Below are 14,749 nucleotides of genomic sequence, written 5' to 3'. Positions count from 1 at the left end.
TGCTAGAATCCTGACTAGAACCAAAAAATTTGATCATATTACTCCAGTGCTAGCCTCTCTACACTGGCTTCCTGTCAAAGCAAGGGCTGATTTCAAGGTTTTACTGCTAACCTACAAAGCATTACATGGGCTTGCTCCTATCTATCTCTCTGATTTGGTCCTGCCGTACATACCTACACGTACGCTACGGTCACAAGACGCAGGCCTCCTAATTGTCCCTAGAATTTTTAAGCAAACAGCTGGAGGCAGGGCTTTCTCCTATAGAGCTCCATTTTTATGGAACGGTCTGCCTACCCATGTCAGAGACGCAAACTCGGTCTCAACCTTTAAGTCTCTACTGAAGACTCATCTCTTCAGTGGGTCATATGATTGAGTGTAGTCTGGCCCAGGAGTGGGAGGGTGAACGGAAAGGCTCTGGAGCAACGAACCACCCTTGCTGTCTCTGCCTGGCCGGTTCCCCTCTTTCCACTGGGATTCTCTGCCTCTAACCCTATTACAGGGGCTGAGTCACTGGCTTTACTGGGGCTCTCTCATGCCGTCCCTGGAGGAGGTGCGTCACCTGAGTGGGTTGAGTCACTGATGTGGTCATCCTGTCTGGGTTGGCGCCCCCCCCCCCCCCCCCCCCCCCCCTTAAGTTGTGCCGTGGCGGAGGTCTTTGTGGGCTATACTCAGCCTTGTCTCAGGATGGTAAGTTGGTGGTTGAAGATATCCCTCTAGTGGTGTGGGGGCTGTGCTTTGGCAAAGTGGGTGGGGTTATATCCTTCCTGTTTGGCCCTGTCCGGGGGTGTCCTCGGAGTGGGCCACAGTGTCTCCTGACCCCTCCTGTCTCAGCCTCCAGTATTTATGCTGCAGTAGTTTATGTGTCGGGGGGCTAGGGTCAGTTTGTTATATCTGGAGTACTTCTCCTGTCCTATTCGGTGTCCTGTGTGAATCTAAGTGTGCGTTCTCTAATTCTCTCCTTCTCTCTTTCTCTCTCTCGGAGGACCTGAGCCCTAGGACCATGCCCCAGGACTACCTGACATGATGACTCCTTGCTGTCCCCAGTCCACCTGGCTGTGCTGCTGCTCCAGTTTCAACTGTTCTGCCTTATTATTATTCGACCATGCTGATCATTTATGAACATTTGAACATCTTGGCCATGTTCTGTTATAATCTCCACCCGGCACAGCCAGAAGAGGACTGGCCATCCCACATATGCTCTCTCTAATTCTCTCTTTCTTTCTCTCTCTCGGAGGACCTGAGCCCTAGGACCATGCCCCAGGAATACCTGACATGATGACTCCTTGCTGTCCCCAGTCCACCTGACTGTGCTGCTGCTCCAGTTTCAACTATTCTGCCTTATTATTATTCGACCATGCTGGTCATTTATGAACATTTGAACATCTTGACCATGTTTTGTTATAATCTCCACCCGGCACAGCCAGAAGAGGACTGGCCACCCCACATAGCCTGGTTCCTCTCTAGGTTTCTTCCTAGGTTTTGGCCTTTCTAGGGAGTTTTTCCTAGCCACCGTGCTTCTTCACCTGCATTGCTTGCTGTTTGGGGTTTTAGGCTGGGTTTCTGTACAGCACTTTGAGATATCAGCTGATGTACGAAGGGCTATATAAAATAAATTTGATTGATGAGCGCGTACTGGCGACACCGTGTGCTTGACCACATAACACGGTGCCTGACCAGTACTGCGCTTCTTCTGGTAAGCACGGGGAGTTGGCTCAGGTCTGTCGCCTGACTCCGCCAATCTCCCCGTGCCTCTCGTGCTGCCTTGTTTGTGTCGCCAACTCCATTCTCCGGTATCCCTCCTCGCACTGTTCTAGGGAATCCCAGGCGGGCTCCGGCACTCTCTCTGGGTCGACCGACCACCTCTCTATCTCCTCCCAGGTTGTCTCATTCTCCAGCTAGCGCTGCTCACCTGTCCAGGATTCCCTTTCACCACGCTGCTTGGTCTTTCGTGGTGGGTAGTTCTGTAAAGATTGTCGTCGGGAGAAGGAGAAGAGGACCAAAGTGCAGCGTGGTACCTATTCATAATAATTTTAATAAAGATGAATACTAAACAAAAACAACAAACCGACAAACGAACAGTTCTGTAAGGTGCAACAAAAACACTAAACAGAAAATAACAACCCATAGTGGGAGAACAGGCTGCCTAAGTATGGTTCTCAATCAGAGACAACGATTTACAGCTGCCTCTGATTGTGAACCATACCTGGCCAAACACATAGAAATATAACACACAGAACAAAACATAGAATGCCCACCCCAAGTCACGCCCTGACCAAACTAAAATAGGGACATAAAAAAGGAACTACGGTCAGGACGTGACAAGCGCTATGATGAAACTAGCTCTCATGAGGACTGCCACAGGAAGACCCAGAGTTACCTCTGCTGCAGAGAGGATAAGTTCACTCGAGTTACCAGCCTCAGAAATACGCCATCCCATCTGGTTTGCGTTTAGTAGGACTATCATTTGTTTTTCAACAGGACAATGACCCAACACACCTCCAGGTTGTGTAAGGGCTATTTGACCAAGAAGGAGAGTGATGGAGAGCTGCATCAGATGACCTGGCCTCCACAATCACCCGACCTCAACCCGATTGAGATGGTTTTGCATGAGTTACTCCACAGAGTGAAGGAAAAGCAGCCAAGTGCTCAGCATATGTGGGAACTCCTTCAACATTGTTGGAAAGCATTCCAGTTGAAGCTGGTTGAGAGAATGTCAAGAGTGTGCAAAGCTGTTATCAAGGCAAAGGGTGGCTACTTTGAAGAATATAAAATATAAAATGTATTTTGATTTGTTTAACACTATTTTGGTTACTCCATGATTCCATATGTTATTTCATAGTTTTGACGTCTTCACTATTATTTTACAATGTAGAAAATAGTAAGAATAAAGAAAAAATCTTGAATGAAAAGGTTCTAAAACTTTTGACTGGTACTGTAGGTCCTGGATGGCAGGAAGCTTGGTCCCAGTGATGTACTGGGCCGTACGCACTACCCTGTGTAACACCTTGCGGTCAGATGCCAAGCAGTTGCCGTACCAAGCGGTGATGCAGCCAGTCAAGATGCTCTCAATTGTGCAGCTGTAGAACTTTTTGAGGACCTGAGGGCCCATGCCATATCTTTTCAGGCTCCTGAGTGGGAAGAGCCGGTGTTGTGCCTTCTTCACGACAGTGTTAGTGTGTGTGGACCATGTTAATTCCTCAGTGATGGGGACACTGTGGAACTTGAAGCTCTCTTGAACCCTCTCCACTACAGCCACCGATGTGGATGGGAACGTGCTCGGCCATCCGTTTCCTATAGTGCGCGATCAGTTTCTTTGTTTTGCTGACGTTGAGGGTAGTAGAGGGAGGGGGTATGAGCTTCAAATATATAATTAAAAAGCTGTCCTATCTATCTACTGGAGTGAGTCAGTGAGAGGGACACACAGCAATCACAAGGCTTAATCTCTTTCAATCCTCTTACGCCACAGAACTGGGCTGCTTTTTCTGGGCTCTTTCTGTCCCACAGGATGTGACGTAACAACGCCCATGACTATATATTCTACAAACCAAAAGCTTACCAAAAAACAGAAATAGGCCTATGTTTCATTGGAGCTAGGCATACAAACATTTCGCTACACCCACAATAACATCTTTTAAATATGTGTATGCGACCAATAAAATTAGGTTTTGATATGATTTTCAAACAATGTTGTTTTGAACATGGGTTGAGGGTTATAGAGGCAACCTGTCCATCTATCATTTAATTAATTCACTATCCAATTAACCAACTGGTTTAGCTAGGGGGAATTGCCCCAATGCCCCATAAACTTGTCAGTCAGCAACAACACAAACTCACAAGAAGCTTGGGAATGTAAGATATTGTCTGCCTCTCAAATGGTTCCCTATTCCCTGTATAATGCACTACTTTTGACCAGGGACAATATGGGCACATAGGACTCTGGTCAAGTGCACTATATAGGGAATAGGGTGCCATTTGGGATGCATTATTACACTTCTCCTGTCTCTCTGAGCCAGACGACCACAATGATTGTGTCTCAGAAGGTTAACAGAAGAGCCAAGACCACCAACATGCCAGTCTGTAACCTACTGGCAGACAGGATAAAATAAGCTGTGGGTCAGTGTGGATCCTTGCAAAGATATAATGACTTTTGATACATTCTTTGCATTGGTGTTTCAATTGACTTTCAATTAGTGTGCTATCCAGTAGAGAAATATAATAAATGGGACCACCAGATGAACTAGGAAAGATAGGAGAACTGAGCGCCTTTACGCACGTTGTGCAATCGTATCGATGCAGGACGCACTATATTTTACTTTCAATATGTCTACTTCTCAAGAAGTTTTTGGCAAAAGAATGTACTTAAATAATGTTTGATTTACAAATAGATATATAAATAAAATAGTAATTCAAATAAATTAGCCTAAAGTAGCCTAAATTACTTTTAGAATAGCCTACTGTCAAAAATAAAATAGTCTACACGCAGTACACAGTGCTAGCCTACATATCGGTGGTTGATCGTTAAATGCAAATAAATATTCTTACTTTCTCCCACAATGGCTTTTAGTCCGAGTGGTGCCATGGTGATGCCTCTGTCGTGAACACGTCTCTAAATGCCCCTCTCTAGCTCCCTTAATAACCCGACCCAACATCAGCTAATACAGCGATGTAGTATACTGGAGACCTAATCCTTTACGCCTCCGCCTTGCCTGTATGTTACTGTACAACCATGCCGATTTCGTCTGTCATACCTAATGATTACATAGCCTAACTTTTAAATAAACACAAATATGTTTGGCTTTCTGCAGAGTATCAATTATCAAGTTAATGTTACTGTATTTTACATTAGGGTTAGAATAAAGTAACGTTTTTAGGCAAATTACTTCAGATTTTAATTTGGTTGTGTCACGAGCGTAATAAAAATGAATGATTCAACATTTACATTTGATATTTTTAGCGCAAGTGCAATACATAGTCAATATATAAACATTGACTACATTATCAAACTACCTAGAGATGTCCACAGGGGGGCAGTAACGTCTAGGTAAACAAAGGTCTCATTTTGTGCGCGTGACATTCAAACAGGTATGGGCACAGATTATCCATTATATTGACCAGATACTCAAGTGGCCACTCTAACAATGAAAATAAATGTAATCAAAAATGGAAAGCAGTCGGGAGGAGGCAAGATCAGGTGGGACCATTCTAGCTAATGAGAGGGCAGATACTCGTGAAGAACAGGCACAACGTTGCCGGGCTGTCACGTGTCCGTCTTATAATATCAGTACACTCGTAACAAACTAAGGATTACGAAATGTATATTTGATCAAATAATCCTCACGTAGCAAATCAGCCATTACATATTTTTTTGACCAAATTCGACACTGATGACATCCATACCAAAACTCTTCACTTGGTGAGCGGGCTTTTTAAAAATGTTAAACGTGCTGGAGAAGACACCTGCTGGAGAAGACAGATTTTGGGTCCTGTTTCCCTTTCCCTTCGCCTCTTCCTCTCTTGTATGAGTAACCAAAGATGTTCTATTATATTGACAAGATAGTCAAATGACCACTCTAAAAAATGTAACTACGTCCTCAAAGATGGAAGGCATTGCTTGAACTGAGCGAATGGAATGGCTTCTATTCCATTCTATTATACCATTCCATTTATTCCGCTCCAGCCATTACCAGGAGCCCGTTCTCCCCGATTTAAGTGCCACCAACCTCCTGTGGAGGGCAGGTATTTGACACACAAATTCAAATTTGACACACAAATTCTTCAATTATTTTTGTGAACAGATTTTGGGCGGAGTAACACCTCTCCCTTCGTCTCTTCCTCTCTGGGTTAACTGCATAGATGGAGTGTCTGAAAGTGGGCGTTGTAAAGTAACGGGTAGGATCAACACAAGTGCGTGTATAGAAACCAGTGGTGAAAAGTACTTCAGTAAAAATACTTTGAAGTACTACTTAAGTCGTTTTTTGGGGTATCTGTACTTTATTATTTATGTTTGAGAACTTTTACTTCACTACATTCCTATGGAAAATATGTACTTTATAATCCCATACACACCCTAAAAGTATTTGGAATACTCAGGAAGGACAGCAATATTGGCCAATTCACACCCATATCAATATAACACATTGTCATCCCTACTGCCTCCGATCTGGCGGACTCACTAAACACAAATACCATGTTTGAAAATTATGTCTTGAGTTTTGGAGTGATCCCTTTTTCTGTCGGTAAATTTAAAAGCAAGAACATTTTGCCATCTGGTTTGCTTAATATAAAGAAATTGATGTTTAGCATGTATTTTTACTGAAGTATGACAATTGAGTACTTTTTTTTCACCACTGTACTTAAGTACATTTAAAATCAGATACTTGTATACTCTTACTCAAGTAATGTTTCACTGGCTGACTTTTATTTGAGTCATTTTGTATTAAGGTAGGTATATTTACTTTTACTCAAGTATGACAATTGTGTACTTTTTCCACCACTGACGGAACAGCTAATTGGGCAGATTGGTTGCCACTCAAGACTGTTTTGCGTGGCTGCTTCCTTGTAGCATTTTAGCTAAGCAGGTTAGAAAGGTTATGATAATTAACATGGGAGGTTAGGAGAATTAATGAGGCAGGTTAGGAGAATTAACGAGGCAGGTTAGGAGAATTAATGAGGCAGGTTAGGAGAATTAACGAGGCAGGTTAGGATAACAATTCTTTTTTTTACCCCTTTACCCAATTGGTAGCAGTTACAGTCTGTCTCATCGCTGCAACTCTCGTACGGACTCGGGAGAAGTGAAGGTCGAGAGCCATGCGTCCTCCGAAACACAACCCAACCTAGCCGCTCTGCTGCTTGACACAACGTACATCCAACCCGGAAGCCAGCCGCACCAATGTGTCGGAGGAAACACTGTACACCTGGCGACCTGGTCAGTGTGCGCTGCGCCCGGCCTGACACAGGAGTTGCTAGTGCACGATGAGACAAGGATATCCCTGCCGGCCAAACCCTCCCTAACCCGAACGACGCTGGGCCAATTGTGCATCGCCCCATGGACCTCCCGGTCGCGGCTGGCTGCGACAGAACCTGGGCTCGAACCCAGAATCTCTGGTGGCACAGCTAGCACTGTGATGCAGTGCCTTAGACCATTGCGAGGTTAGGATAATTAACTTGGCAGGTTAGGATAATTAACTTGGCAGGTTAGGATCATTAACGTGGCAAGTTAGGATCATTAATCTTAGGGATCCGATCCCGTTAGCGGGATCAAAAATCGACAACATCCGGTGAAGTTGGAGACGCCAAATTCAAATTACAAAATAGTAATAAGAAACATTCATGAACATACAAGTGTCCTACATCATTTAAAAGCTTAACTTCTTGTTAATCCAACCGCGTTGTCAGATTTCAAGTCCTTTACGACAAAAGCATACCATCTGAGGACAGCACCCCACATCAAAATACTTTTTCAAACCAGCACAGGAGTCACAAAAATCACAAATAGCGATTAAATAAATCACTTACCTTTCGAGGATCTTCCTCTGTTTGCAATCCCAAGGGTCCCAGATACACAATGTATGGTCGTTTTGTTTGATAAAGTCCTTCTTTAGATCCAAGAAAGTCTGTTTAGTTGGCGCCATTGATTTCAGTAATCCACTCGTTCAACATGCATACAAACAAATCAAATGTTCGCCAAACAAGTCAAACGATGTTTCAAATTAATCCTCAGGTACTCTAATATCTAAATAAATGATCAAATTTAAGACAGAGAATATTATGTTCAATAGGGAAGATAAATAATGAAGAGACTACTTTTCTAATAAGGGACACCTTGGAAAAACTACCTGCTCATTTTTCAAGAAACAAGCCTGAAACCCTTTCTAAAGACTGTTGACATCTAGTGGAAGCCATAGGAACTGCAATCTGGGTCCTTGTTATTTGTATATCCCATAGGCTAGCATTGAAATGGCCTGTGACCTCAAAAAACACATTTTCGGATGGATTTTTCTCTGGTTTTCGCCTGCCATATCAGTTCTGTTAAACTCACAGACATTATTTTAATAGTTTTAGAAACTTCAGAGTGTTTTCTATCCAATGTTACCAATTATATGCATATCCTAGCTTCTGAGCCTGAGTACTTTGGGCACATCAGTCATCTGAACTTCCGAACACTGCCCCCTAGCCATGTGGCATGTTAGGAGAATTAACATGGGAGGTTAGGAGAACCTTAATGATCCTAACCTGCCCTCCCCAGACAACCCCCCAGGTAAATAAGCCTGATGTGGAGGTCCTGGGATGGCATGGTTACATGTGGTCTGCAGTTATGAGGCAGGTTGGACATACTGCCAAATTCTCATTGGAGGCAGTTTATGTTAGAGAAATGAACATTCAATTCTCTGGCAAAAGATCTGGTGAACATTTCTTTCGTCAGCATACCAATTGCGAGCTCCCTCAAAACGTGCGACATCTGTGGCATTGTGTTGTGTGACAAACTGCACATTTTATAGTGGCCTTTTATGGTCCCCAACACAAGGTGCACCTGTGTAATGATCATGCTGTTTAATCAGCTTCTTGAAATGCCACACCTGTCAGGTGGTTGGATAATCTTGGCAAATGAGAAATGCTCATTAAACAGGGATGTTAACAAATATAGGCACAAACTTTTCTGGGATATTTTATTTTCAGCTCATGAAACATGGGACCAACACTTTACATGTTGTGTTTATATTTTTGTTCAGTGTACATATAAAAAGCGTGAATAGATACCATACAGTGCCTTGTGAAAGTATTTGGCCCCCTTGAACTTTGCGACCTTTTGCCACATTTCAGGCTTCAAACATAAAGATATAAAACTGTATTTTTTGTGAAGAATCAACAACAAGTGGGACACAATCATGAAGTGGAACGACATTTATTGGATATTTCAAACTTTTTTAATAATCCAAAAACGGAAAAATTGGGCGTGCAAAATTATTCAGCCCCTTTACTTTCAGTGCAGCAAACTCTCTCCAGAAGTTCAGTGAGGATCTCTGAATGATCCAATGTTGACCTAAATGACTAATGATGATAAATACAATCCACCTGTGTGTAATCAAGTCTCTGTATAAATGCACCTGCACTGTGATAGTCTCAGAGGTCCGTTAAAAGCGCAGAGAGCATCATGAAGAACAAGGAACACACCAGGCAGGTCCGAGATACTGTTGTGAAGAAGTTTAAAGCCGGATTTGGATACAAAAAGATTTCCCAAGCTTTAAACATCCCAAGGAGCACTGTGCAAGCGATAATATTGAAATGGAAGGAGTATCAGACCACTGCAAATCTACCAAGACCTGGCCGTCCCTCTAAACTTTCAGCTCATACAAGGAGAAGACTGATCAGAGATGCAGCCAAGAGGCCCATGATCACTCTGGATGAACTGCAGAGATCTACAGCTGAGGTGGGAGACTCTGTCCATAGGACAACAAAGTCGTATATTGCACAAATCTGGCCTTTATGGAAGAGTGGCAAGAAGAAAGCCATTTCTTAAAGATATCCATAAAAAGTGTTGTTTAAAGTTTGCCACAAGCCACCTGGGAGACACACCAAACATGTGGAAGAAGGTGCTCTGGTCAGATGAAACCAAAATTGAACTTTTTGGCAACAATGCAAAACGTTATGTTTGGCGTAAAAGCAACACAGCTGAACACACCATCCCCACTGTCAAACATGGTGGTGGCAGCATCATGGTTTGGGCCTGCTTTTCTTCAGCAGGGACAGGGAAGATGGTTAAAATTGATGGGAAGATGGATGGAGACAAATACAGGACCATTCTGGAAGAAAACCTGATGGAGTTTGCAAAAGACCTGAGACTGGGACGGAGATTTGTCTTCCAACAAGACAATGATCCAAAACATAAAGCAAAATCTACAATGGAATGGTTCAAAAATAAACATATCCAGGTGTTAGAATGGCCAAGTCAAAGTCCAGACCTGAATCCAATCGAGAATCTGTGGAAAGAACTGAAAACTGCTGTTCACAAATGCTCTCCATCCAACCTCACTGAGCTTGAGCTGTTTTGCAAGGAGGAATGGGAACAAAATTCAGTCTCTCGATGTGCAAAACTGATAGAGACATACCCCAAGCGACTTACAGCTGTAATCGCAGCAAAAGGTGGCGCTACAAAGTATTAACTTAAGGGGGCTGAATAATTTTGCACGCCCAATTTTTCAGTTTTTGATTTGTTAAAAAAGTTTGAAATATCCAATAAATGTCGTTCCACTTCATGATTGTGTCCCACTTGTTGTTGATTCTTCACAAAAAAATACAGTTTTATATCTTTATGTTTGAAGCCTGAAATGTGGCAAAAGGTTGCAAAGTTCAAGCGGGCCGAATACTTTCGCAAGGCACTGTACATGGATACAATTAAAATACATCGTATAGGCCTGCAAACACTGAGTTAGAATGGATAGCAAAAACACAATCACAGGAATGGCTTCAGATCAAACTCTAGGTTGAGACTGAAGGGAGCTAGGGTGTTTAAATTAAAGGACAATTAACATGGCAGGTTAGGAGAACTAACCTAGCTGGTTCAGAGAATGATGTTAAGGTTAGGAAAAGAGTTAGGCTTAGATAAAATGCTACAAGGACGCAGCAAACATCCACGCAAAACGGTCTTGAGTGGCAACCAATCCGCCCAATTAGCTGTTAGGTTTCCATACACCCACTTCGTGATGATCCTCCCACTTGTTTCGCAACGCACACTTTCAAACTCACTCCACCTATCTATCCACTTATCCATGACTCCCATTGAAAAATATTGAAACAGCATCCTTCCTCCCTACCTTATTTGAAAAAGGCCCATGTTATTTTTGTGAAGACCTGAAAAGTAGGTACATCTCATCTGTATATGCCCTGTTTATCAAAGTGCTGGAAAAAGTTGTCAATAATCAACTGACTGGCTTTCTTGATGTCTATAGTATTCTCTCTGGTATGCAATCTGGTTCTGCTCAGGTTATGGATATGTCACTGCAACCTTAAAGGTCCTCAATGATGTCACCATTGCCCTTGATTCTAAGCAATGTTGTGCTGCTATTTTTATTGACTTGTCCAAAGCTTTTGATACGGTAGACCATTCCATTCTTGTCGGCCCGCTAAGGAGTATGGGTGTCTCTGAGGGGTCTTTGGCCTGGTTTGCTAACTATCTCTCTCAAAGAGTGCAGTTTATAAAGTCAGAAAATCTGCTGTCTCAGCCAATGCCTGTCACCAAGGGAGTACCCCAAGGCTTCATCCTAGGCCCCACACTCTTCTCAATTTACATCAACAACGTATCTCAGGCAGTAGGAAGCTCTCTCATCCATTTATATGTAGATGATGCAGTCTTATAATCAGCCTGCCCCTCCCCAGATTTTGTGTTAAATGCTCTACAACAAAGTTTTCTTAGTGTCCTACAATCTTTCTCTACCCTTAACCTTGTTCTGAACACCTCCAAAACAAAGATTGTGTTGTTTGGTATGAATGCCCCTCTCCCCAGAGGTGTGATTACTACCTCTGAGGGTTTAGAGCTTGAGGTAGTCACCTCCTACAAGCACTTGGGAGTATGGCTAGATGGTACACTGTCCTTCTCTCAGCACATATCAAAGCTGCAGGCTAAAGTTAAATCTAGACTTGTTTTCCTCTATCGTAATCACTCCTCTTTCACCCCAGCTGCCAAACTAACCCTGATTCAGATGACCATCCTATCCATGCTAGATTACGGAGACAATATTTATAGATTGGCAGGTAAGGGTGCTTTCGAACGGCTAGATGTTCTTCAACATTCGGCCATCAGATTTGCCACCAATGCTCCTTATAGGACACATCACTGTACTGTATACTCCTCTGTAAACTGTTCATCTCTGTATACTCGTCGCAAGACCCACTGGTTGATGCTTATATATAAAACAATCTTAGGCCTCACTCCACCATATCTGAGATATCTACTGCAGCTCTCATCCTCCACATACAACACCCGTTCTGACAGTCACATTCTGTTTAAGGTCCACAAAGCACACACATCCCTGGGTCGCTCGTCTTTTCAGTTCGCTGCAGCTAACGACTGGAACGAGCTGCAACAAACACTCAAACTGGAAAGTTTTATCTCAATCTCTTCATTCAAAGACTCAATCATGGACACTCTTACTGACAGTTGTGGCTGCTTTGCGTGATATATTGTTGTCTCTACCTTCTTGCCCTTTGTGCTGTTCTCTGTGTCCAGTAATGTTTGTACCATGTTTTGTGCTGCTACCATGTTGTGTTGCTACCATGTTGTTGTCATGTTGTGTTTCTACTATGCTGTGTTGTCATGTGTTGCTGCCTTGGTATGTTGTTGTCTTAGCTCTCTATTTGTGTAGTGTTGTCTCTCTTGTTATGATGTGTGTTTTATATAACTATAAATATATATATAGTTGTGTGTTTTATATAACTATATATATAGTTATTTTTGTAATCCCGTCCCCGCAGGAGGCCTTTTGCCTTTTGGTAGGCCGTCATTGTAAATAAGAATTTATTATTAACTGACTTGCCTAGTTAAATACAAATAAATAAAAAAGTATATAAACTACAGTGTTGAGTGTGCTTATATATGTCCTATTTCAAGTGGGCAATTATACGCATGTGTGAATTGTAAATGTGTTTTTTTTGTATATCCCATATCCCCCTGCAGGAAATTCTATTAAACTATCCCGAGCACCTGGGTAGGCGTGTTTTGCAGCAGGTGAACGTTGATCGCATTTGTTTTGGAACTGAGCTGCCTCCCGGGCGTGAGCCATGTGCACTATTCAAACCCATAGCGAAGTTGTCTCAAAACAAAAGCGACGTAATTAAGCACGTGGAGTTATGTAGCAGTCTGTGTTTTAACATGAAAAATGTATTGGTTTTGATAAACACGCTTTATATGCTTTCTCAATGAAAACAAGTTAGACAATTCAAACAGCCTATATTTAATGGAAAAGATAACCAACCGGCTATTTGGCAGGCTAACTCCAAAAATGTCGCGGTTCAAAACAAATAGAAACTCGGAAATCTGACTTCCGAGTGTTCACGACAACTAGAAACACGGAAAAAACGAGCTTCGACCTAGAAAAAATGTTTTAAACTGTTATCGAACTCGGAATTCCAAGTCGGGACGTCGGGCCTCTTTCTAAAACTCCCACTTTCCGACCAGAAGACCACTGACGTCATAATTTGACCTCTTATTTGTTCGAGTTCCCAGTTGTCTTAAAAGCACAATTTCCCTGACTGAAACGACTGAGCCGAGAGTTGAGGACCAAAAAAATCATATTACCCCCCTCTTGCAAAGATTGCGTCATCACCCCTTTCATTTGAAGGTGACTGATTAAATATTGTATTAATCAAATGTTTGTTTTTGTATTTAAAAAAGTGTAGGATTAATGTTAATTACACATTTAGTAATGAATTTCACACAATGTAACACTTTTGTAAGAGGCTCAGCATAATCGAATCCACCCATTATCAACGCCTAATCTGGAGCATTCGCGTTAAGTGCCTTGCTCAAGGGCACATCAACCGCTTGATCACCTTGTCGGCTCGGGGATTCGAACTACCGACCTTTTCGTTAGTGGCCCAATCTAACCGATAGGCTAAATTTGGGGTCATTTCTAATGTAGCATAAGCACAGCAGTTTGGTTTATAGTTCAAACGCAGTTTAATTTCCTTCAATCACTTTACATATCGTAACATTATTATGGAAACTCTTTAGGCTCCCTCCTCCAGCTAGAAATTCTGGAATACGCGCGATGCAAAGGTAAACAGATCATTGCGCGATCTCTTGACGCGCCCTTGATATTAACGAATTGGCTTTATCAGTCAGTTCTGTCGAAGCCACACCTTTGCTTGCTTAAAGAAATGAGACTGAGGGAGTTTGATTAAGTGTAGTAGGCTTTTCCCGTAACTTGAACAGGAAAAATCTGCGAGGGAGGAGCGACCTCTCAAATCGAACAATAGCGTATGGTACAAGGCAGAAAGATGCATCGTTCTGAAATATACATCTCTTTTCCAAAAATATAGGCCTATGTTTGCATTTTTAAACTAGTTTTAATTGGAAAGGCAGATCAAGCCATTTTATCTCAATAAAACAACTTCCGCATGTGAAAACAGAATCCTACCAATGATTTGCATAATGTTATACTGACGTTACTCATTACTCCACGTGCTTAACCTTAGCCATCACGCCCAGGAGGAAGCACTGTTCCAAAACGAATGGAATCAACGCTACCCCGGTTCACCCGGGGCATTAATCAAATCCCCTCACTGGCATATGAACTCACATTGAGGGTGTGTCTCCCTTACTCTCTCAATGCGAAATAATAGACTGCAGCCTTGTGCTCAAGTCAACTTTGCTCTTTCCCGCTCGTACTCCAATCTCACTAATCACGTTATGTTGGCGGTTTAGCTAAGGGTGCGAAGGAGGCACCAGAGTTCAAAGTTGTTGCTGTGTTAATTTGTTTCTGTGTTGGTAGATTTCTGTGTTCTATTTGCCTTTGAAAAGAACGGGAGAGTTGTCATTGGATTAAGTTGTATTTGTCGCTATGGGAGACGTGATTTCGAGCCACCTGGATGAGGGCAAACGGGAGATCATTACAGGTGAGTGGGTGGGTTGGGATTACACACCCTGATGCGTTACTGCGGTAAAAGCGAAGTTGCATTTTGTCGCTGTGAGAGACGTGATTTCGAGCCACCTGTTTGAGGGCAAGCAGGAGATCCTTACAGGTGAGTGGGTGGG

The 14,749-nt window shown here is 42.7% G+C and overlaps 2 protein-coding genes across 3 annotated transcripts in view; one reads left to right on the top strand and one right to left on the bottom strand.

Moving 5' to 3' along the window:
• Positions 1-4,665, bottom strand: part of LOC110535108 (syntaxin-binding protein 1-like) — a 40,413-nt gene extending 35,748 nt beyond the window's left edge. For both annotated transcript variants that reach the window (XM_036936263.1, XM_036936264.1), the window contains exon 1: positions 4,543-4,665. In XM_036936263.1, coding sequence (XP_036792158.1) covers positions 4,543-4,579 — 37 coding nt within the window. In that variant the 5' untranslated portion in view covers positions 4,580-4,665. The remainder of the gene's footprint in view (positions 1-4,542) is intronic.
• Positions 4,666-14,250: 9,585 nt separating this feature from the next.
• The window catches only part of LOC110536362 (protein Niban 2), a 53,746-nt gene continuing 53,247 nt past the window's right edge, over positions 14,251-14,749 (top strand). Inside the window, exon 1 of the mRNA XM_021622109.2 lies at positions 14,251-14,610. Within this exon, the coding sequence (XP_021477784.2) occupies positions 14,556-14,610 (55 nt within the window). The 5' untranslated portion in view covers positions 14,251-14,555. The remainder of the gene's footprint in view (positions 14,611-14,749) is intronic.

This window comes from Oncorhynchus mykiss, chromosome 11 (assembly GCF_013265735.2).
Source record: "Oncorhynchus mykiss isolate Arlee chromosome 11, USDA_OmykA_1.1, whole genome shotgun sequence".
NCBI classification, from domain to species: domain Eukaryota; kingdom Metazoa; phylum Chordata; class Actinopteri; order Salmoniformes; family Salmonidae; genus Oncorhynchus; species Oncorhynchus mykiss.
The sequence above is the reverse complement of the archived record's forward strand: the minus strand, read 5'-3'. Positions and strand labels throughout refer to the sequence as shown.